The sequence below is a fragment of the Leptodactylus fuscus genome, chromosome 5, assembly GCF_031893055.1.
Source record: "Leptodactylus fuscus isolate aLepFus1 chromosome 5, aLepFus1.hap2, whole genome shotgun sequence".
Lineage (NCBI taxonomy): Eukaryota > Metazoa > Chordata > Amphibia > Anura > Leptodactylidae > Leptodactylus > Leptodactylus fuscus.
The window spans coordinates 137,893,308-137,916,828 of record NC_134269.1 but is presented as its reverse complement, the minus strand read 5'-3'; the positions used below and the strand labels follow the sequence as shown (position 1 = coordinate 137,916,828).

Here is a 23,521-nt window from a genome sequence, read left to right as displayed (position 1 = left end):
TGGCATTTGAGACATAAACTTCCAAAAAGAGGGCATGGCAAGGATGTGTTGTGCCAAGGGCCATTGGTCCTACTGAGTTTAAAACTAAATGTACAGGCGGATCTCACCTGGCCAGTGGCAGGTAATCTGGTCCAGTGCGGCCAAGTCTTCCACATGTATCACTTTTCGGGAGACTCAATATAAATTGCTTATGCACTGGTACCACACCCCCACCCTGCTTCACTGCCTTAATCCTAGCATTCACCCCAATTGCTGGCGTTGTCGGACAGGGGTTGGTAAATTGTGCCACATTTTTTGGGGGATTGCCCAGGAATTTGCCCTTTCTGGCAGGAGGAGCAGGGTCTTATGGATTCTCTTTTTATTTGAGGAGTATCGTTGGATTCTTTTACTTACCTGCTTAATCTTCCCCCAGCCCATTTAGGCAAGCAGACATTGAAATTATTCTTGTATTTGTGCACTGATGCTATGACGCTTATTGCCCTCCATTGGAAAAGAGTTTACCTCCCTCTGGCCCTGAATTATTGGCCCGTATAAAAGATGTACGTAGTATAGAGTTTTTGACAGTTTCCCTCAACCATTCCTTGGATGCATTTCAGGCTGTGTGATCATCCTGGGACGCTTATTGTGCTCTCAATGGTCTCGGATTCCTCCCCCCCTTTTTTCTCTCCCTTTCTTGTGTTTGTTTCACACAAACCCTACCCCACCCCCTCCCCCGGTGAATTTATTTTGTCAATGTTGTTTAACACGGTTGCAGATTTGTTATTGCCTTAGTGTACAGTATACCTTTCTTTTTGACCGTTGTGTAATTTTTTTTTTCTGTATGTTAAAAATTCTTTCAATAAAAATTAGTCTCTTGCTAGGTTAACCCGGCAGTCTTTTGCTAGATTAATACTAGCGTTTGGGCAGCTTTCGGGAAGGACTTTTCTCTCCATTGATTTCAGTATAAAAATGGTGGAAACTGGGCTGTAACCTGGCGAACCCCATTATAGTCTATTGGGTCCTTGTGTGTCCACATATAACCACTTTTTAAGTGGATAGGGTTTCTGTCTTCCGAGTCCTAGAGTGGACCCAAAAGACTGAAACACGAACGCTAGTGTGAACCTAGCGTTAGAAATCCTGCAAACAAAGGACAACATTGTTAAAGGGGTTGTCTATTTTCAGACAAATACTGGAGAGACAAATGTTATTGTTTGTATAATAAAGTTATACAATTTTCCAATATACTTTTTGTATCAGTTCCTCAGGGTTTTCAAGATCTTCGTTTGCTGCTGTTCATTAATTTATTCTGCTTACTTCCAGTAGATAAAAATCAATCCATGGTGACTGTGTGCAATGAGACAAAGTAACGCAAGTACAAAAGAATAACATTTAATAGCAACGTTATAGAAAATATGTAACAGGACAAAATCTTGGAATAGGGAAAATTTTATTTTTTACACAGGTTCCACTACATAAATGACACTTAACATGTAGATTACAAGATTTGTAATTGTGCAATCAATAAAAGGGTGTAAAAAACTGAACATAACTAGTTAAAGGAGTTCTCCAGGAATACATCACAAAATAAAAAACTAAAAGGAATGGTACAAAGCCCTGATACCTACCTGCATCCTGTTAGTAATGCCCTATTCACATCTGCTTTTGTATTCCGTCCGGAGAGTGCGCGGTAAGCACACAGACCCCATCATAGTCTACGGGGTCCGTGTACTTTTACAGCACAGGGCTTGCAATTGTATTTGTATTCCGTTCGGGGGTGGTGGGAGGGGGGTGTCTCCATGTGGAATCTCCCCTGACGGAATACAAAAACAGATGTAAATCAACCCTAAGATATGGGAGCTTGTTCTGCCTTTAGGGGTATGATTGTACAAAAAAATCTTCTCTATGTAAAACCTGTCCTGGATGGCAGAGGCAGGATTGAGACAGGCAGAGTTGGGGGTGAGGTTTACCACCATGGCCTCTTTTCAGATTGGAGTGGTTTCCTGCTGTGAGGGGGGTTGGAGTGTAGGAGCCCTGACAGGATTTCTGAGGCAGTGACCAAGGCTGGACTAATACCAAAAGATGGCGGAGCAGCTGAGATAAGAGGCTGTGCTGCTCCCCCAGGTTATGGTATTTGTGTATCTAACCATGGTCACTGCCTTAGAAGTCCTGTCAGGCTGATACACAGTCTGAAAAGAAATCATGGTGTTAAGCTCTGGCCCCAGTCCAAAGAGAAGTGGTGGCTATTTTTTTTTTTTTGATCAGTCCCTGAGAGGAAAGGGGATGTAGGTAGATATGAAGGCAGGCATCCTGATATTTTTCTTCTTAGTTTTTTCTTTATGTTCCAGAGAAGCCCTTTAATGAAAGACCCTTCTTCAGGCTCCTAATGTAACAAACAAACTGTCACAACCAGAAGTGCAAATATTACATATAGGTTTGGCTCATCTATAGAGGGTAGGCACTTAAAAATATATAAAAAAATAGTTATTAATGTATCATGTAAAATATACATGAGAGGCCAAGGCTAGACTACATGGCAGACTTTGCTGGAGGTAAAAGGGGAGGCAGTATTGTTAAAGCAATATATGGCAGTTTATAAAGACTAGTCCCCATCCACGATCCCATATCACATTGTTGTCATGTAGCCCTAACTGGTTAACATCTCTATAACAACTGTAACATCCCCATGGCTCTGGAGTTAGAGCTGTTTATAGTTTAAAGTGCCAGTGAAAGTGTTAGACTTGGGGTGAACAGTAATGCAAATTGTTCAAGCCCAGAATACAGTTGATGCACTGGGGGCGGGCCTTCAGCACCCTGTAGCACTGCTGTTTCTGTTCAAGTAGGATAGGTGATGTCATAGCAGTGGAAAGATCAACTTATGCTGGGTTCACACTAGCGCCCGATCTCCGTTTTCTGGTTTCCGACAGAAGACTGAAACCTGGCAGGCCGTGTCCGGCTGTGAGCGCCGGTGAGCGTTTTGTGCTCTCTGCGGCTAAACCGTTTTTTGTAACTGGACACAAAGTCCTGCATGTCTGACTTTGTGTCCAGTTAAAAAAAAAACAGTTTCACCGCGGAGAGCACAAAACGCTCAAAGGCACACACTTTCCAAACCCATTCAAATGAATGGTTTTGAAAAATGACTGCAAGTTTCCGTCTCCTGTCCAGTTTCAGGCAGCAAATGGAAACCTGCAAAATGGAGACCGGGGCGCAGATGTGAACGAGCCCTTACACTGCCCAGGGTGGCACAGGAAAGCGATGGTAAGAGTCTGAGTGGCAAAAGCAGTGTTCCAAGGAGCTGAACACCTGTCTCTAATGTATCAAATCCCTCATTTGTATAAAACTTAAAACTTTATTTAATTCCAAAATCTACAAAAGTGACATGAATAATAAAGATATGATTATCATTTTTATGTTCTCTATAGGACGGTGGTGACAGCTGACTATGCTTTGGGAGCCTCTTAAGAAATTATATCAGAACCAATTCTAAATGGTTAATAACATTATATTGGATATTTTATGTGCCACTGCGTTGAAAATAACTCTAGCATAACAAGACTTTTTCTTTCTATGGATTTATCCAGAATCCTTTGCTACATATGGAAGTACATACAGGTATATACATAGAAAGTCATGCTCAGTAATAATAAGTCCTTATGTGTAAGGCATCATAAGCAATTTGAAAGGAAGCCTTTCATATGTAATCTGATTTTGGATCAGTGGTTTTTTGAATAAAATATATAAATGAAAACCTAATAAAGACAAATACAATACATACAGGATGGATTAAATACACATGTGCCTATGGAAGAAAAACACAAGCAGTCTTACAAACATAGTGTATCAACGGACAGTCAAGTATCCAACAAATGTCAGTGAGCACAAACATGATTTACTTCTGAAATGTCCTGGAGAGTATGTCCACATAAGACATATTTAATGGAGTGGGATTTCATTCGTGGAGTTTGCTCCAAAATCTGCATATATTAGGGTCCATTAACACTAACTGGATCGGCTGCAAAAAATCAACACAGTCTTTTACAGGCACAGAAAAATAAATAAATCTCTCGATGTCCACATGGATTTCTCACATATAGACTTGTTCACGTATAGCCTGAGTTTTGAGGGTTTTTCCTAAGATTTTGCAAAGGGAAATTTACTGTAGTCACATGCATTTCTGCAACAAAATTCATAGTGGATCTGACCCATGTGGACGGAACCCAACGTGTATTAATTCAGATATGATATAATTTAACCTATTCATAGCAAATGGTGCAATCCGCAGCATAAATCAACATGCAGCAAATTTTCACTCCTGTAAAATGCTGCAGATTTTCTGCCAGCAATCCTGTGACAGAAAGTCTGCAGAGTATACACCATGTGTACACTTACCCAGAGACGGGACTTCCCAAAGGGGATGTGTGTACGCCTCCATCATCCACCGCTGTGTATGAGGTTACGCACAGTGGATTTTAACATGTAGCACAGGTAATAGTTGTATCTTATGTATAAAAACTTCTTGTTAACTAAAGCACTTACAAGAATACAAAAAGGATTATGGAAGGATTTATCATGGTGACTGCAGACATTCCAGTCATATTTGGCACTGGTTATAGAACTGTATAGTAGTCATCTGTGTTACTTAACGGAATATACTGGCACACGGATAGGGCATTTCTTTGCAGAATAGCTGTAACAGGTATTTGGTCACCATTCCACTTGGTGTAATAGTGGTTTAGTCCTAGTTAATGCATTGGTGACCTTTTAGTTGTTCAGCATTTCATAGGGCTTTGACAGGTAATAATATATACTTTATCTGGTTTCATAATAGTGGTATAGCCCTTATATCAACACCCATTGCAAACAAGTACATAAAAAAATGAAGTATGCAGCCATACAATATCTATTAGCATACTAGGTTATACTGAGAAGCCTCTCTCAACATGATATAAGAGGACACCGATTTGTTTTGCCCCGCTTGTGCTTTCTTGATAACTGTAAGTGGTTCTAGTTTCTACAAGCAGTGGCAGCGGATCCATGTTTTGGTAGCCATGCAAAGACCCCAAGTGTATGGTATGAGTAGTGTGTAAAAACTTTACTACCACTGCAACTAGTGTCTTGCCACGAGCCACAGGAACATCTTAGACTGTCTTTCCTTGGCTAGTGAAGGAAAAAACTTTGTATAGCAGTACCCTGTATGCACAAAGTAAGCTTCATAAAAAGGGATTTGCATGGAGACTTTTATAGCTTGTAGTGAGTTGTTATAAAATGGATGTGTGTTACATTTTTGGCCAACTAGTGTATTTGTTTATATATATATATATATATATATATATATATATATATATATATATATATACATATACACACACACACACGAATACTATACTTACACATACATTAAATATAACCTCCAGAGGATACAATGCGTACAAATATAAAATATATATGTAAAACTTCATATAAAAGATTGCTATTGAAATATCATAGTTTCAATTAAAACTGGAAACTAATGGCAAAGTTGTATAATGTATATGTAATATATAATGTATAGACATGGCGACTCTTCATTCCAGGTTACATCTTTTAAGGCTTGATGTGAAGTGATGAAGGACTACAAGGTCCTGTAGTCTGTATTTCGATGACTTGCAAACCAATGAGGTCTAATCTAACTTGCTCACAGTCACATTGTTCACACCTTTGAGAATTGTATCAGCCAAATTTCCCATTTGTTTTTTTACCAACTTCAGATGTTTCTCGTGTAGTAGCTTCTGTATAAGGTACTTTTCTCTCTTGATCTTTTCTTTGGTTTCATTAGAAATATCAGGGATAATGTAGGATATAATGAATTTAATAAAGTAGACAATATGCTGTGGAAGAGAGGATGACAGTTAGGTAACAGAATACATATACATTTGCTCATTTCAGTTCCAACAAACGCTTGTTTGTCTATTTGTCTGTTTGTCTATTTTGGCCATATATAAAGGTCTTAAGTAGAGATGAGCGAATAGTTTTCGAAACTGCAGTTTCGAATACCTCACTCCATAGGAATGAATGGGAGCGGCCGCGCACTAAGAGTCTTAAGGTAAAACAATCACCAATATTATAGAGATATCACAAATTGAGTAAACTGAAAGTTTTTAGTACTTTTTCTATTTTAAGTATTAAGGAATATCAAGAAGCAATGGGAATTGTGATATTGGTTATTACTCAAAGAGCATTACTTTTATGTTTAAAAACCAAGTAATAGGGTCAAAGATTATTTGCAGAAATCAATCTAATCCACTGCAGATAGAAATATACTATTTGAAATAACTTCCTGACACAAAGATCCATGAATGACTTACCTCCATCACAATGAGAAAAGATAACTTGGCAGCAATAACATGCCAATAAAGCATGCTGTGTTCATACTGGTGTTCATGGCCAGGTGGATATCGGAAATCTCGGTACCTGGGGAGTGGTACAAATATTTTGTCACATGTAATCTTAAGCAGTAACCACAAGATGGAGCAACTCTGTGCCTGGCTTATGTGTAGTTATGTTTACTGCATACAAGACTATTGATAAATGACACTGATATATGCAACTCATTTCCATGTATAGGCTTTCTACATTCTTGGACTGCTGCCTGCTTTGACGGTATTTGTTTTGTAAAAATATGGCGTTACAGTTTACATAATATAAAATGCCACTTTTCCTATATTTTCTTAATGTTTTTAAGCAAGCAGCGTGACTTAACTGCTGTCTGATCTAAAAGAAAATACAGAGAAGATATAGCGTATAAAAAATAAATCCAATCAAATAAGAAAAAAAATAGTTAAACAACATTGAAGCACACATTTCTGTATGGGGCTGTCCTATTAGGATAACCCCTGCCCTTAGGTTATATAGGCGTCACAGAGAGGGCTCTCTGGTCTAGAGCAAAGTTTCTCAACACTTTCAAGTCAAGTACCCCCTTAGGAAAAAAAATTCCAACACAGCACCCCAATGGACACTGGTCATGTGACAAACCTTGCTCCCAATTGCAAGTGAGAAAGAAAAACTGTCATGCATATTGTGGCAAACAGATCCTTTTGTTTGTGGGGGACCTGTGGCACACACTAAAAGTTCTTAGGGTCTTGTAGCTCCCCACCAGATTTTCACTCATAAGATCATGGATCAGAAATTGTCTGTTTATTCAGAACAGACTACCTGCTGCTGTAGAGGAGATCTGACCTGATGTTTGCCTATGCTTGGCAGTCACTGTGCCTTAGCAGTTGAAGATGGTGGGTTATTTACAGAGCAGTGGTTCTTAGCCATGGCACGTACCCCCTGAGACTGCTTGATGTATCCCCTGGAGTACAAGTACCATAGGTTGAGAACTACTGGTCTAGGGGACCCATTCAGTTCATGTAATACCAGGATGAACAAATCACCTCTTGATCTGTGGTCTAATGACCTGCACTAGTTGCATTACAGATCCCTATGATGCAGATTCATTCAGGTCATTATACCCCGCGGTCTGAACAGCATTTGTGGATACAATAAAGTTTGGATTATATGGCCATACTATAGTTGTCTGATTAAGGGCTAATAGACAAAGTGAAAAATATAAAGAGGAAATTGTTAAATAGTGAGTGGTCTGCTTTTATTCAAATTATTGGTCTCATGTAAATGCAAGCACAGATCATTTAATAATATAAAAATGAGCATAAATCATAGTTCAGAAGAAATAAAGTTGCTGCTGAAATCACAATTGCACTACCACTATTTCATTTTGAAATAACTGTAATATTAGCTTAGGGATATTCAGTCTATACTTGCCTGCATGTAGTTGCTGTGCCAAACCAATCTGGTGGAACCGGTTTGCTTTCATTTCTGAAATTCGATATGCTGAACACTGAAAGTGTGCTATTAATGTATCCTTGCATAGTATTAGAATCATGGGTGCCAAAGGGTGGAACAGAGAAAGACCAGTAATAGACCAAACGTGGTATCATATCAGATGTAAAGGCAATGATCATAGCCTACAATAACAAAAAAAGTCAGTTTTAAGAGCGCAAAGAGGTACATAAAGCAAATATACATAGATACTTCACTTTATTATAGGAATTATTTTATATAAAGAGATCTATCCATTCACCATCACAGATGTCCAGGTCAGTATTTGGATGTAAACACTTACTTTTGTAAATAAATGGTGTACATACACTAAAGGTAGTCTACACTGCTGATACATGTGGTATGTGAAGAGGGGAACAGTAACTCAAATGGACCACCCATCTTCCATATGTATGATGCAGGGGAGATGTAGGTAATAGGTGCTTGACCTTTCTATCCTTTTTGGGTACAATGGCAACAAAAAAAAAAGTCCTATACCCACATATTTTATAAGGCTGGTTTCACAATACCGTTGTTAAAGTCCATTGCAGTCTTCCATCATGGGGTGGTAGCAACGGTCATTAAACTGTTGCAGAAAACGGACACAGAGTGATTCTGGGTCTGTTCCCAATGACACTAATGTAAACAACATGACATGTCACGTTTGTTTACTTTTGTAACAGAAGCTAAAGTTGTGCATGCATGATCACTTGGTTTCCTAAATCTGCAACAGTTTAATGTCCACAGCTGTCATCCTATGATGGAAGACATCAACCGAAATTAACAACATTAGTGCAAACCCAGCCTAAATGTACATTAAGTACAATCAAGTGTACATTACACAAACTAAATGCATTTGCAAGAGGTTCCAATTAGAGATCAGCGAGTACTGTTCGGATCAGCCGATCCGAACAGCACGCTCCATAGAAATGAATGGATGCACCTGGTACTTCCGCTTTGACGGCGGCCGGCCGCTTAACCCCCCGCGTGCTGGCTACGTCCATTCATTTCTATGCGAGCGTGCTGTTCGGATCGGCTGATCCAAACAGTACTCGCTCATCTCTAGTTCCAATATACAGAATCCAAAGGTATTTTCGAGTGAATTCCTTTTAATCATGGTGCATCTCAGGCTTTGCATGGGCCAGAACTAAAATCTATGCATGCTAGATATAAGTATTTCTGGTGCTATTATAATAAATGTTCTTTATTGTACTAAATATTGTTATTATTATGTTATGTTGGGTTTACCAAGGGGCATTTCTTTTATAAAATGTCAAACCCATTCCAGTTTTATTCCTTTCAGCTTATTTCCAAAGTTTTCTCCATTTCACGAACATTAATTGGAAATCGTATACAAAAGAAAAAGACTAAGTCTATAGGAAGGAATTTTTTTTCACAATGCGATTGATTAAGAAAAAACAGACCTACATTGGTTACCACGGCAAGTATTGCCACTCCTTGCATGATTGGTTGCCAAGCTCCAATGTGCTGTGCTTTCTCAGGTACCATACGCCTGAACTGAGTGGTGAGCTTCCAGGCATCCACCCGAATCTCCAGTAAGTTATTCACAAGGGCCAAAAGAGGAGCAAGAGGAAATGATGCCACAAACAAAGTAACAAATCCAAACTGGATCACTGTCAGAAAGAAAAAGGAGTAAATGTGTTGCCTTGAATTGTGTGTTATCAACAGAAATGCAAATAGAAATACATTTATATTGTGATAAAATGCTGAAGAGAAAAGCAACCTTTTAGGAAACAGATTAATGCTACAGTATAAAAGAATATTCATATTCGTCAACACTGCTCCAAATATTCATATAGCTTTCGGGGCTTGAAATATTGCTTTATTAAGGGTATGCAAACATAGTGGAATTCTGATCCTGCCTCCCATTGCTTTCAATGGGAAGCAAAGACTGAAAAAAATAAGCATCCTGCTTGATCTTGCTGAGGATTTCATGGCTGATTTAGGCGCAGAGTTCTCAACATGAGACACTCCACTGATAGGCCTCATTCCTTAAAGGGGCTCTATCAGCAAAATCATGCTGATAGAGCCCCACATATGCGTGAATAGCCTTTAAAAAGGCTATTCAGGCATCGTAAATGTTATATTAAACTACCCCCCAGTTTTAAAATAATACCCTAAAAAAGAACGTGCTCTACTTACTGAATGTGCACGCTGGGCGGGCATTCAGGGTGTGTCTTCATCTTCATCCACACCTCTTCTTCCTCTGATGTCCTCCGGTCCCGTCCTCCTCCAGCGCTCGCTCACGGACACTGATAAAAAAAAAATAGCTTGGGTGCATGCGCAGAAGCATGCGGCTTCTACTACGGCTACTGCGCATGCGCCCAGGCTATTTTTTTTTATCAGTGTCCGCTCGCAAACGCCAGAGGAGGACGGGACCAGAGGACATCGGAGGAAGAAGAGGCGTGGACGAAGATGAAGACACACCCTGAATGCCTGCCCAGCGTGCACGATCCGTAAGTAGAGCACATTCTTTTTTAGGTTATTATTTTAAAACGAGGGGGGGGGTAGTTTAATATAACTTTTACGGTGCCTGAATAGCCTTTTTAAAGGCTAGTCACACATATGTGGGGCTCTATCAGCATGATTTTGCTGATAGAGCCCCTTTAAATTCTTCATAATTTTCAACTGGGTTTACGTGTTGGAAATTGAGAGGGTTTTGCGGCTAAATCAGCCACAGAATTCACAGCAAGATCAAGTGGGACATTACAATGAGAGGCAGCGCTGGAGAATTCCTTTTTATATAGATTCTAGACGGAATTTGGAGCAGATTTTCATGCAGAATCTATGTGAGCTTACTGTAAGGGAATGGAGTTATCATTTTAAACTGTTCTATTGCCTATCCACTTTTGGTTACATTCTGTAATACTTGAGCCAAGCAGATAATTTCCAGCTATCCCTACAGCCTTCCTCCTCCAAGAACTGACTCTGGATGGAAATAATATTCTACACTATCCAAAATAATTTCTCTTACTTGCATAGTATTAATATATTCCACAGCGCTTTACAGACATGGTTAGTCACTGCTTGCCTATAGGTTGTCAACTATTATTATATTACAATATTCATGGATTAAATTTAGTTGTTGACAACACTCTTCTATCTTATGGTATATTGTGTGGTTAGGGTACACTATTTTAGCTTTAGGGTGATGGGGAACACCCCCTCTCATGGACGTAAATGAGTGGCAGACATGCATGTCTGGGGGGAGGGTCGATGTAGGGTTCTGTCTGTTATCTCTCCTCTCTATCACATGGAGAAGAAGAAGTGCAGTGGTAACTTTAGACAATGTGTAAAGAAAGGGTCCCAACCCGTCTTCTCAATATAATGATGGACTTTACATGCAAATTAATGAATTCAAGATCCTGTTTCATTAATCACAAGCGTGTATTCAGTGCAAACGTTTTTCGGTCAGACAAGACTTTCATCAGGCTCTCAGTAATGATCTAGACAGCCCGTACAAAATGCTGAGGAAAAAAGAAGAAAGCGAGCTGTCTTCTACTGCTACCACACTACACTAGGCGCACGAGTGCTTGGTGGGCTACCAACCCTTTCTTTTTTCCTTGGCATTTTGTATGGGCTGTTTAGATCATTACTGAGAGTCTAATGAAGGTCTTGTCCGACCAAAAAACATCTAACTCTACTACTGCCCTGAATACACACTTGTGATTAATAAAACAGTATCTTGAAGTCATTAATCCGTATGTAAAGTTCAGTATTATAGTGGATAAAATGTCGTGACTATCCCATGAGAATCCTATAACCAGATAAACAAGCATAAACCAAGCTGGAAATACAAGATATCCAGATTGAAGAAACCTAAGGGTAAGTTCACACAGAGATTTTTGGTCAGGATTTTGAGGCGGATACGGCTCCCATTGAAATCAGAAAAAAAAAGGAAAAAAGAAGCGAGGTGCTCATTCTTCCGCCTCAGGTTCCGGTCCAAAAAAAAAACCTGTATGAACTTCTCCAGTGAGGTAATCTAATAAGACTTTGACTGATATTTCTGTTATTCTGGAAGTTGTCTCTGCATCTATTTTTCCTTGAAGACTTTAATAAATTGCCATGTTTTTATAAGAAGCAGAGTCCTCCAATAATATTATCTTATGGGTCAAGGCGTGAGTAAGGATTTCACCAAATATTGTATATTTTACAATAGGTTTCCGTTTGGGATGTCCCCAAGTGCACTCTACAAACGCATATGTGAACAGGGCGTTAGATATTAACATTGTTGTCCAGGATTAAGAAAATATGGCTGCTTTTTCCAGAAACAGCACCACACCTTTCCCTAAGTTGCATGTCATATTGCATCTCAAGCTTCATTTACTTCAGTGGAGCTTAACTGCAATACTACATACAATCTATGGACAAATGTGGTGCGGTTTCTGGAAGAAAGCAGCCATCTCCTAACAGTCCTGGATAAACCCTCTAAAATTTCACACAGAGTAGTGGGATTCAGACAATGCACCAATCATAGACCTTCGCAGAAGCATTTCTATAACATATCTTTAAAAAAAAATAAAAATAAAAATAAAATCACACCCAAACTGTATGTATTTAATAAGTTTTTTAAACAATGTTTCTGTTTTCTTTATTTGATATGAAAGTAGTACATCTTTCTTTCATCAACTGTAGTAGAAATGATTTGTACGGTTGCAAGCTCAGCGATGCCATATTGCAGACTATAAAGTTTATAATGGACAACTTAAGGAAACTGGCCTCAGTGGTTACGTGACCGCTGAGGATAGTCAGCAGCCTCAAGAGGTAGTGACATTCAGACCCTTCGCTGATTAGCCTCACATTAAACTTTAGGTATACTGTAAACAGATGACTTAAAAACAACGATATAAACAACCTACCCATTTCAAGATACTCATAAAACAATCCTAATTTTCCAACAGGTTGCAGATGGTAATCCTGTTCCCACCGAGGCTTTATTGTTTCTATACCTGAAGAACGGCATCTTGCAATAAGATTTTTTATCCAGCTGCAATGTAATGAAGATTCTGTGTTACCATTGAATACAACTCAATATAGAGAAAATAAGAAATCAAGGTAACAGTCAAGGAAAGGGAATTATAAGTAAAGTGAGTCAAATGCGTAATAATATCTATACAGTTTAGTATGGCTTCCCCTTCATAGCAAGGTTTGCGTTTCAAAATAGAATTTCTTATGATCACCGCTACTTTCCTCCATATTAAATATTATTGTAAGTTAAATTAAAGCTAAATGAAGATCTAGCATCCACCATCAAGTTAAAATCATTGTTTATTTAAGTTCCCATAATATTCATTATTTAATATTCATTGTGTACAATGTAGGAAATCATTGGTTTTCTGTATATATTTTATGTTTGTAAATTTTCCAGGGGTAGATCAAGTGATCCAGTTTATTGAATGTAATTGGAAGTTTCCATTTTGTGCAATGTGTAAAGTTTCTTGAGACTGATGGGTGTTATTCAATGGTTCATAACAGAACTTTAATAAAGGTCCGATCATATCCTGATGATGTAAGATGGGTCTTCCTTTTGCTATATTACTAGGTGTTTCCTTGCATATCTGGTCATCTGCTGAGCTAGCGTTGGATGAGCTACAAATTCATTCTTTTCTCTCCTTAAATTCCTGCAAACCTGTACTTTTGAGCCTTTGTAGACAAATCTTAGCACTGAGATGTAAACACTGATGTATAAAGGTGTGCAGTCCAATAAAACAAGGAGCTGTGAGTGACTGCTGGCTTTAGCTAGTAGAGAGGGGATTGAGATTAAGATACTTACGGCAGAAGAATTTCCTGAATATTATTCCAGATGGCCTTGCCTCCCATAATAATGGTGAGCTGTGTTGTCAATTCAAGAAGGCAACCACCAGGATCACACTGGAAAAGTCAGGAAATTGTATATCATACATAAATTTCAGATTATTTTTCAAATACTATAAATAAACAAACAGCATAATGATGCAGCACTATTCTTGCTTTAATAAAAAAAGCAAAAAAACATTGGGAGTCTACATTCACACTGCAGTTTGCTGAGAAAGCTTCCAATGCATATATCAGTTTGCCCATGGGCACCATTTTAGCTGAAAGTGGCCTCCTTCGGACCAATATACATCGATATACCTCTTTTCTGCTTTGTGGAATAGTGCAGTCTGCTGTGCTATTCTATACAGAAGAATGTTGTAAAATAATATAATGTTGAACATGTGGAACTATGGTGCGGGACCTAGTGGTCATACTCTATACCGAGAATTGGTGAGGGTGTGGCTAGGGCAAGTATTAGCTAATTACATCCTGGAAAACAGATTTTCATATTTCCTATTTTCATGGCACATATGAATACTCTCAGCTCAGCCCTCTGTGGTGTATAAACTCTTCCTGATGGCATCAAATACATATTGTGACTATTTCAGAGTATGCAAACCCTAGTTTACAGTGTTCTTATTGGTAATCAGCTTTATTTTTTTTATCTGATTCTTATTAAGTTAAAAAAAAAAAAAAAAAAAGAAAAAAAGGAGATAGTTGAAGAGTACAGGTCTGAACTGAAGCTTATCCTTGACCATGCATTGCAAGAGGGTCTTATTGATCAACAAGAGAAGTATTTCTTATTTCCTCGACACCCAGTACTGGCTACCTTCTACGCACTGCCCAAAATACATAAGGGGCTGGAGCCTCTTAGGGGTAGACCCATAGTATCCCAAATTGATAGTCTTACACAGAATTTAAGTATATATTTGGATAACATATTGAGACCATTTGTTTTGGGATTAACATCATACACCAGGGATACTGTGGACGTCCTAAAGAAATTGGATGGTGTGGTGATGGAGGAGGGGAGTGCTTTCGCCAGTCTGGATGTCGAGGCATCATATTCCTCGATCCCACATGCAAAGGGTTATGAGGCAGTATGGCATTATCTTAGGACCAGAAGGATTCAGTTACAACCCCATAACCAATTTGTTATGAAATTGCTGTCTTTCGTCCTTGAGAGAAATATTTTCTTATTTGAGGGGTGGACCTTCCACCAGCTGAGGGGGACGGCGATGGGGAGCCCTGTGGCTCCCACGTATGCCAATCTCTTCCTCGGCTGGTGGGAGGAAACTGTGGTTTTCTCGGACGATGACAGTTGGTGGACAGAACATATTGACCTGTGGTGTCGTTACATAGACGACGTGCTGATTTTGTGGAAAGGGTCAAGAGAACAATTTGAACGGTTCATAAGCCAATTAAATGTTAATACATTAGGGTTGAGATTCACGACGGAGTTTGAATTTCACTCCATGACCTTTCTGGACCTGAAGTTGGAAAAAATGCATGATGGGAAGATAGCTACAACAGTCTTTCGTAAACCAACTGCAACGAATAGCCTTTTAAATTGGGGTAGCTCTCACCCGATTCCTCTCAAACGGGGTATCCCTGTAGGACAATTTTTGAGGGCAAGGCGCAATTGTTCCTCAGACTCGGAATTTATTCGAGAATCAAGGGAATTGTTACAGAGGTTTGAGGAGCGAGGATTCCCAAGACCAGTGATTCAGGGAGCTTTTAGGAGGGCACAAAAGACAGAACGGAAAACACTCCTGGTCCCAAAACCTCGTACACAGGGATCAGAAAATTGTAGGGTGATTGGTACTTTTGATTCATGTCATAAGGAGGTACGATCCCTGCTACAAAAATACTGGGGCATCCTGAAAGCGGATGCTGAAATAGGAGAACTGTTGGGTGATAAACCTGATTTGACATTTCGACGTGGTCGAAACCTCAAAGATAGGCTGGTTCATAGCCTACTTCCTGAAATTCCTAGAGGGGGTACTTGGCTAACCGGTGGTAAGAGGGTTGGCACACACAGCTGTGGGAGATGCACAGCATGCCCATTCACTGACAGAAACAAGGTGTTTGGGAATAAACAAACAGGGAAAACCTTTGTTTGTAGGGATTTTGCCACCTGCTCGACCATGGGGGTAGTCTACCTCCTTAGCTGTCCATGTCCAATGGTATACATAGGAAAAACTATTAGACAGCTGAGAAGGAGAGTGAGGGACCATGTGTGTGATGTGCTGAATGAAAGGGACACACCAGTAGCACGTCATTTCAACGCCTGTCACGCAGGTTTGGTGACAGGCTTAAGGGTCCAGGTGATTGAGGTGATTAGACCCCCTAGACGTGGAGGTGATTGGGACCGTCTCATTTTGCAAAAAGAGACACAATGGATCTATAGGTTGGATACAATTGTCAGGATACGGAGTCGCCGCGGTCTCCTTGTTGCGCGGCGTCTCCCTGGGAGACGTGTTAGGAGTTCTATTGGGTGTGCTTAGGTCATTAAGGGTTAATCTTTTCCTTGCCTTCAGTCTCCATGTCATTAGCCATCAGGTGTGTTCTCTGCTGCTATTTAAACCCCACCCAGGCATGGATCCTTGCCAGCCATTCACTTTGTGGTTCCTGGTTCCCCTGCTCAGTCTGTTTCCCTGTCTGTTTGTATTCAGTCTGTTCCTTGGTTATTTACCCGGCTTGTATTTTTGACTATCCCTTGTCTTTTGATTCGGTACCTTTATTATATCTCCTGGCTTGACCTCTTGCTCGTCTGACCTCGCCTTCTCTTCTGTGTCTTGCTGGGACTTGTGGTCCTCCCTGGTTCCATGCTGTTTAGTCTTTTGTTTTGCATTGCAGTTACACTGTGCTTTCTGCTTAGGTGTGACCCCGTGACTCCAGTCCCTAGGACTTTCAGGGCCTCCTCTTCCCTTATCCTAGCCGCCGGGATAGAAGCGTAAGGAGTCGTGGTAGGCGCACTTCAATTAGGAAGTGCATTGGTCTGCCTCATCTCAGATATTACAGCATAGTTATAGCTGCAGGGCCTACGACCCCTTTTGTCATTAGTTGCACAGTGTTGCTTTCCCAGCTGTGTCACTTTGCACTGCCTGACCCTGACTCCAATCCTTACAACAATATTCCCAAAGGGACTTAACGAACAAATGGATTTTTCTTGTTTTATTTGACAATAATGTTTCGGTCTTTTTTCTGATAATACTTTGGTATCCTATTGGGATTATTACTTACCTATATAGTTGTCCATCCACTCTTCGTATTTTTGTTTAGGGTTTCTAAGCGGTTACGCTGATGTTTTCCTGGTAGTTACTTGTATTGACATCTCTATATATTTGTTTTTTGGTTTTTGCTTTTGGAGAGTAAGCGCCACACATATATGTATAAATTTGTCTGTCCTTTCCGTTCTTTGATACATTTTCTACTGCTTAGTTATTTCATATTGAAAGCATACACAAATCTGGCTAATGTATCCCTTGTTGTATTAAGTGGTCAGTATACGTTTAGAGCCCCTGATTATATGCTTCACCAAGCCTTCAATTGTTGGTGCTATACCCCCGAAATAGAAAGTGATGTGGCAGTGATGGCTGTATAACCTCCGCTACTACGAGCTTACTTACCGATGCCTCTGGATGAAGTTTTCGCGCATGCGTGTGACGTCATCTATTATATAACCTCCGCTACTTTGAGCTGGCTTATGGATGTTTCTTGACTAAGTGTTCGCGCATGCGTGTGATGTCATCTTGTGTATAAACATATAGGTGTGGAGTCCTTTATCAACACATAGTGAGAGTATTATGGGAATATCTATACTCTCATATGCGGGTTAAATAATGATAACTGCTCAAGAGGAGTATGATGGATACAATGTAACTATCGGTTAAGTTAGTTGTTTATGTAGCCACTGTGCAATATTGCAAGGGAGGTATCAGGCAGCACGTAGCCATTCATTGAGGAGGTGTGTGCTGCACTAACATACTGAGAGACTGGTGTGTCGGCATATACTGTGCCGGATTGGCTCAGCACGGTATTGGGGGGCGTGGTTACTGATTTAAAAGACCGGCAGTAACAGGGCACTTCACCGCTGTCTGTGGAGCGGTCCTGCCGGCGGTCAGTGCATCGTACCGCCAGATATTTGCACTATCGTGTGGCTTTTGCCACTTGTTTGCAACACTATTGTATACTGTATACCCCTGATGAGTCTCGTATGAGACGAAACGCGTAGGGTTAAATTGCAGCAGTTATATGTATGTCTGGGAGCTATGGACTGAATCCTCTAGACCCAGTGGTGTAGTTTTTCCGCTATCCCTCCCTGTTGGTGTGGCGTTAGGCCAATCTCCTCAGGGAGGAAGTGGATACTCCCACTCTTTGTAATATCGGGGCTTTGAGGCTGACATTATTCATTATTCAGTTCCAATATACTCCGGACATATTTTTTCTATAGGGAGATAGGATTTTTGATTGAAGGGCTGAATAGGGGCCTGTTGTGCCGGAATTTTGTTTTTACCTCTTCTTTGTTATTTTTTTAATCTATAAATAATAAAGGTGAAGTTTTATATTTATCTATGGTACTTTCTTTGGGATGTTTCTCCCTTCAGTGAATCTTATTAACAGTTAAGTTTTAAGTCCATGCCATTTTTAGTGATCGGGTTAGTGACCTCAGTGTAGAAAGATAAAGCTGAGATGGTAGACTAGAGCATAAAAGGGTTAAACATTGTATGGTAATCTCTCATAAGGAAATGTCAGTCTCAGTGCTTCTGAACTGTAAAGCCTGATACTATAAATAAATGGATAACTGTGGGATTGGGCTAGAGACTTCATGCATATGCTAGCCATCATAAGTGTGTCTATTATTCGGCCAAACTATATCTACCCAAATAGTATTTAAGGAGAACCTGTTGGATCGATTTGGGACATTAAACCACCCTCAGGTCCTAAGAGATCCGGAGTTTAGTGTTCCAATTTGGACTATTTTAAATTCATCCACGGACATACACCCCAGATTCACTGCGCAGGTGCTGGAGGTATGGGGCACGCGCATTGAAGCCAACGTGTACTCCTATGATTTCAGTGAAGTGTTTTGCTGGTGTGAAGAGTACAGTGGCAGAGTAAATATAGAGGTTTTTTTTAATTTTTAATATGAGCATAGATAGCATTATACCAGGGAGATTTGAGACAACAAAACCTGATCCATAAGACCTTGTGAGTGGTTTAGTGTCCCAAATCGCCCTGACAGATTGACTTTAAGAATTGAAAACTCACAGACAATAAGTAGGGTTCCCTGTTTGGGATCATAATTAAATTCTACCACAACAAAACATCACTATTTTTCTGCGATATGTGGCTCTAAAATACATTGCAAATACAGTGTGAATGTACCCAAAATCTAGATTTCTTTAGATCCATTTGAGGACAGATTCATCAAATCAGTCATATTGAAGATGGAAGCCATGTTATGTTTACCAAGCTGATTTTTGAGCATCCACATTCAGAAAAGAGTTATTACTGTTTGATTTCTACATCAGCAAAAACTTATAGTGTCTGGCTACCCATCCTAAAAAAAAAAAAAAAAAAAAGTACACAAACATGCATACCTTCACATCCTTAAAACTTCTTTTTGAGAATTAAAAGTTTATCACTTGAACCAGAACCGTACCTACTATAACTATTAAACAGATTATATATTACTAATCCTGTTTTTGTTGCTATAGTAGCGTTGCTACTGCATTTCAAGCACATTAAAGGAGGCCATAAACATTAGCTTTATGTGTAAGGCTCCGTTCCCACGGAGTAACGCGCTGCTCATTCTGACACATAAACACGTGTCAGAGTGAGCACTGTAAAACAGAATCCTATTGACTTCAATGGGTGCCATCCTATGCACGCTACTCATTGAAATCAATGGGTTAAAAAGCCTCCCATTGATTTCAATGTGTAGCGCGCGTAAGACGGCACCCATTGAAGTCAATGGGATTCCGTTTTACAGCGCTTACTCTGACACGTGTTTATATGTCAGAATGAGTGGCGCATTACTCCGTGGGAACGGAGCCTTTAAGGGGGAATTTTGGAGAAAGCGCTGCTAACCAAACAATGATTCAGTCATCAGCTATCTTATGTGTATGGTCAACTTTAAGTTCACACCAATGGATCAGTCAATATTATTTAAATTCATGGGAGTGAAACCGTTGCAAAAGTATAATTCTAGGGAAACCTGATGTAAAGTTGTCAGCTATTAAAATGGTTTTGCAGAGAAAAAGAACTTACTTCCTCATTGCGAAACCTTCCAAACCAATATACTGGATCTCCGGGATATCCCACAAACTTCCCCTTGAAAAAGGCAATGTAGAAGCAAGACGAATAATAATTGACAAACTGGAACAAAAACATCTTTGTGGTAAGACTGTTTTCATATTCAGACTTTGTTCGAGGTAGCTCTGTAAAAAATAAACAAAACCTTAATGACCTATAACACTATTTTTGAGCCATTAATAATAACGGTAGATACAAACAAAAAAAGGCATTCAATGTTATCCTTTGCTTTAAAGTGAATGCCTGAATGGAAAAAAAAAATCTATGTCTGTAATTCATTGGGGGGGATGAAGAGGATCAAAGAGGGCTGTAGAATTATACACATTTACGGGACAATTTTTCATTTGCATTGCTTATTGTATTTCCATCCAGGGAAAGTAATTGTAAGGTGCTGAATTTGCCTCGGTTTTGCATGTAAAATCTATAAAGAGCACACAAAGTATGTCTCATCAATACAGATTTTTATCTTGGTAAATTAAGTAATGAGTGTTATGTGCTGTACCAAGCAGACTTCGGAATAAAATCTTAAGGGAAATGTCTTGTGTACTTAATCTTACAATTAGATTTAGGTCTGTAGAACAGAAATATATTATGCTCAGTTTTTTATATGCTTTAGCTATTTTTTATTTTAACTTCCCCGAGAGCAGCCATATTCAATACATACACTTTACTTCCTGGATATACAGACAATAGTGGAAGGTCACACTGGTATGGGACTGGAGTTAGACGTAGTGTTGGCGTGTCCCTTTGAATTCATGGAAAAGTGGGTTACTTTGCAATTGCACTCCCTGGCATTAAAATGAAGATGTTGGTACACAGTGGCTAGATCTCATGCCTTTATTAAATTCAAAGGAATATGTATCCACATTGGAATGAGGTCTTTGCCGGCCATAAAATTGTAGAAGTTTTTATGGCCTGAAGAGGACACAGTTCCAGTGTTGAAATTCCTTGCTATGAACTTAAGACACAAAATCTTCATTTTAGTGACAGTAACCCACCTTTCTGTGGACAGCCCAGCACCTCATGCAACTCCAGTTCCATACCAGCGTATCTGACGATCAGCCCACTGAGTATTCTGAAAATGTCACGCTGCACATTGGCATTCTGTTGTACAGTATAAGCCAGAAGGAGTATTGTGCCTTTGCCACACAACCGTCTCATTATATCCATTGTATTGGAGTCTATTTAGCACCAACATATGCAATTCATGAAGCACCCTCTTGGTTTTATCCTTTTCTTCTAGCAATATTGGAAGGATGAAGTACAGACCTCATTGGTGGAAAAGAAGAACTTGCTCCAAGCTGACAAGTGAGCTGCTGAAAACTGCTCGAGGAATCAGCATGAGAACTGGCGAAATTCAACATTTTTGTTTTAGATTTTATTCCACATAAACTGTAACATTACAGGAGATAGAATGGGAGCGGACTACAGTTTACAATCCTGCTCCTAGTACCTGATCTTTGAAACATGTATTTCATGTACACAATAGGGTCATAATATTTCATCCAAGTCATACCAATGTAGACAATTTCTTAAATAGAGCACTCAGCTCAAGTTTATTTTTTTAATTTTTTTATTTGTTACAGTAAACTTATTTCTGCCAAAAAAACCTAAAGTTTTTGTACTTGAGCCATCATTTTTCTATTTATGTGCATGTAGTTGTTAAAGGGGATTTAAGATCATGAGTAGAGATGAGTGAACAGTAAAATGTTCGAGATTCGATATTCGTTTCGAGTAGCCCCTCAATATTCGACTACTCGAATATCGAACCCTATTATAGTCTATGGGGGGGGAAATGCTCGTTTCAGGGGTAGGCAACGTTCAATCTAATTATACTTACCAAGTCCACGGTGAGGGTCGGGCTGGATCCTCCGAGAAGTCTTCTCCGTGCAGCGTCCCCGCGGCATCTTTCGGCTCTGAATTCACTCTGCCAGGCATCAGGCCTGGGCAGAGCCGACTGTGCATGTCCGCACTACAAGCGGGCATGCGCAATCGGCTCTGCCCAGGCCCGATGCCTGGCAGAGTGAATTCAGAGCCGGAAGACGCCGTGGGGAAGTTGCACAAAGAAGACTTCTAAAGGTAGGAGAAGAACCAGCGTTGATTGGCCGACTGTATAGCATTCGGCCAACCAATGCTGGTTCTGCATCGAACTTTTCCATTCGAATAGCGAGTGGTACTCGATCGAGTATTTTGAATACCGTAGTATTCGATTGAATACCTACTCAATCGAATACTACTCGCTCATCTCTAATCATGAGGAACCATGATGGTATACTGTGTTTGGGTATACTGCCTCCACAGAGGAGGTTTCTCAGTGTCACTATGTAAGATAAGCTCCTGCTCTGATGGACGTAGCCTTTGTATGTATTACATGGAATGGTTGGCATGTAGTGCTATGATGTAGAGGAAATGTAGCTAGAAGCAACTTCCATTGATGATAGCGGCTGATGACAAAGGGGTTAAAGAAACCAAATCTGTGGCATTCAGCGTACCATCAGGTCAGCTTCTGATTAAAAGGGGGTTTCCTTCATGAATACAGATTTTGTGGTCATTATCATTATAATTCATCTGAGAGAGAAACCACTGAAGAGCCAGAGTTGCTGTGCTTACCAAAATCTGTAATCATTATTGCCACCTTTTCATAGACCATGTTCAGGAGCATGATAATGATGAAGCTGATGATGGATGCAGTTACCGTGGTGGCAGTCTGTGGAGTTAAGTACTTCTGAATTGCTTCTGTTCCATTAATGTGCCTTGGCAGTGTTGCAGAAAACACCAAGAAGACAGAAAGTCGATACACAATAATCCCAACTACTGATGCAACTATCAGCAGTATCTGTGAAAAGAAAAACAAAATATGATTACAACTGCACCGGAAAATATAATGTAATACTAGAGATAGTGACAGGACTGCAACAGGGTACATGTGACAAACAATAGCTTTTCTCTCCTGCTGCAATAACAAACCTGCTGAATTTCTATTTACACCTGAGAATGAACAAATCTGAACTAGCTAGGAGTCTCTTATTACAGATTTACTTCCCTGGGGCCTTATAGTAACACTAAACCTAAAACCTATTTTATGTTCATTTTTTATGAACTGGAGTTCAATATGTCTTTAAGTCTCTCTAAATGGAAAATTCAACATAGGAGGGAAGAGGACTGTAGAGTTCTTCAATACAGAACACAAGAAATATAGAAATATTTAAATGCATATGGTTGAACAATATTAACAGGACTACTGCTCATGTGAGACACCATGCACACGTCTCAGTGTGTATGCGATGTGGGGCCGAGTTTGTAGCGGAATGCACTTAGAGTGACAGCTGGGTGCATTCTGTTATGTATGCAAATCTATGGGAGCGTCAAATCCATTCTGTTCCAATGACACAATAAGATAGGACTTGCTCTATAATCATTCATGTTATGGGCACGGAATGAATCTGAGATGTGAATGTATAATGGAATGCACTCTGAGTGTCGTCTGAGTGCATTCTACAGCAAATTTGGCCCCTCTTCAGAAGCACACTTGGTTGTGTACATAGGG

General features: G+C 39.8%; 1 protein-coding gene across 2 annotated transcripts in view; it reads right to left on the bottom strand.

Moving 5' to 3' along the window:
• Positions 1-1,442: 1,442 nt before the first annotated feature.
• The window catches only part of ANO6 (anoctamin 6), an 85,212-nt gene continuing 63,133 nt past the window's right edge, over positions 1,443-23,521 (bottom strand). For both annotated transcript variants that reach the window (XM_075274330.1, XM_075274332.1), the window contains 8 exons: positions 22,585-22,810; positions 19,930-20,099; positions 13,631-13,728; positions 12,717-12,844; positions 9,265-9,470; positions 7,780-7,982; positions 6,321-6,426; positions 1,443-5,843 (listed from right to left, as the gene is read on the bottom strand). In XM_075274330.1, the coding sequence (XP_075130431.1) occupies positions 5,637-5,843; positions 6,321-6,426; positions 7,780-7,982; positions 9,265-9,470; positions 12,717-12,844; positions 13,631-13,728; positions 19,930-20,099; positions 22,585-22,810 (1,344 nt within the window). In that variant the 3' untranslated portion in view covers positions 1,443-5,636. The remainder of the gene's footprint in view (positions 5,844-6,320; positions 6,427-7,779; positions 7,983-9,264; positions 9,471-12,716; positions 12,845-13,630; positions 13,729-19,929; positions 20,100-22,584; positions 22,811-23,521) is intronic.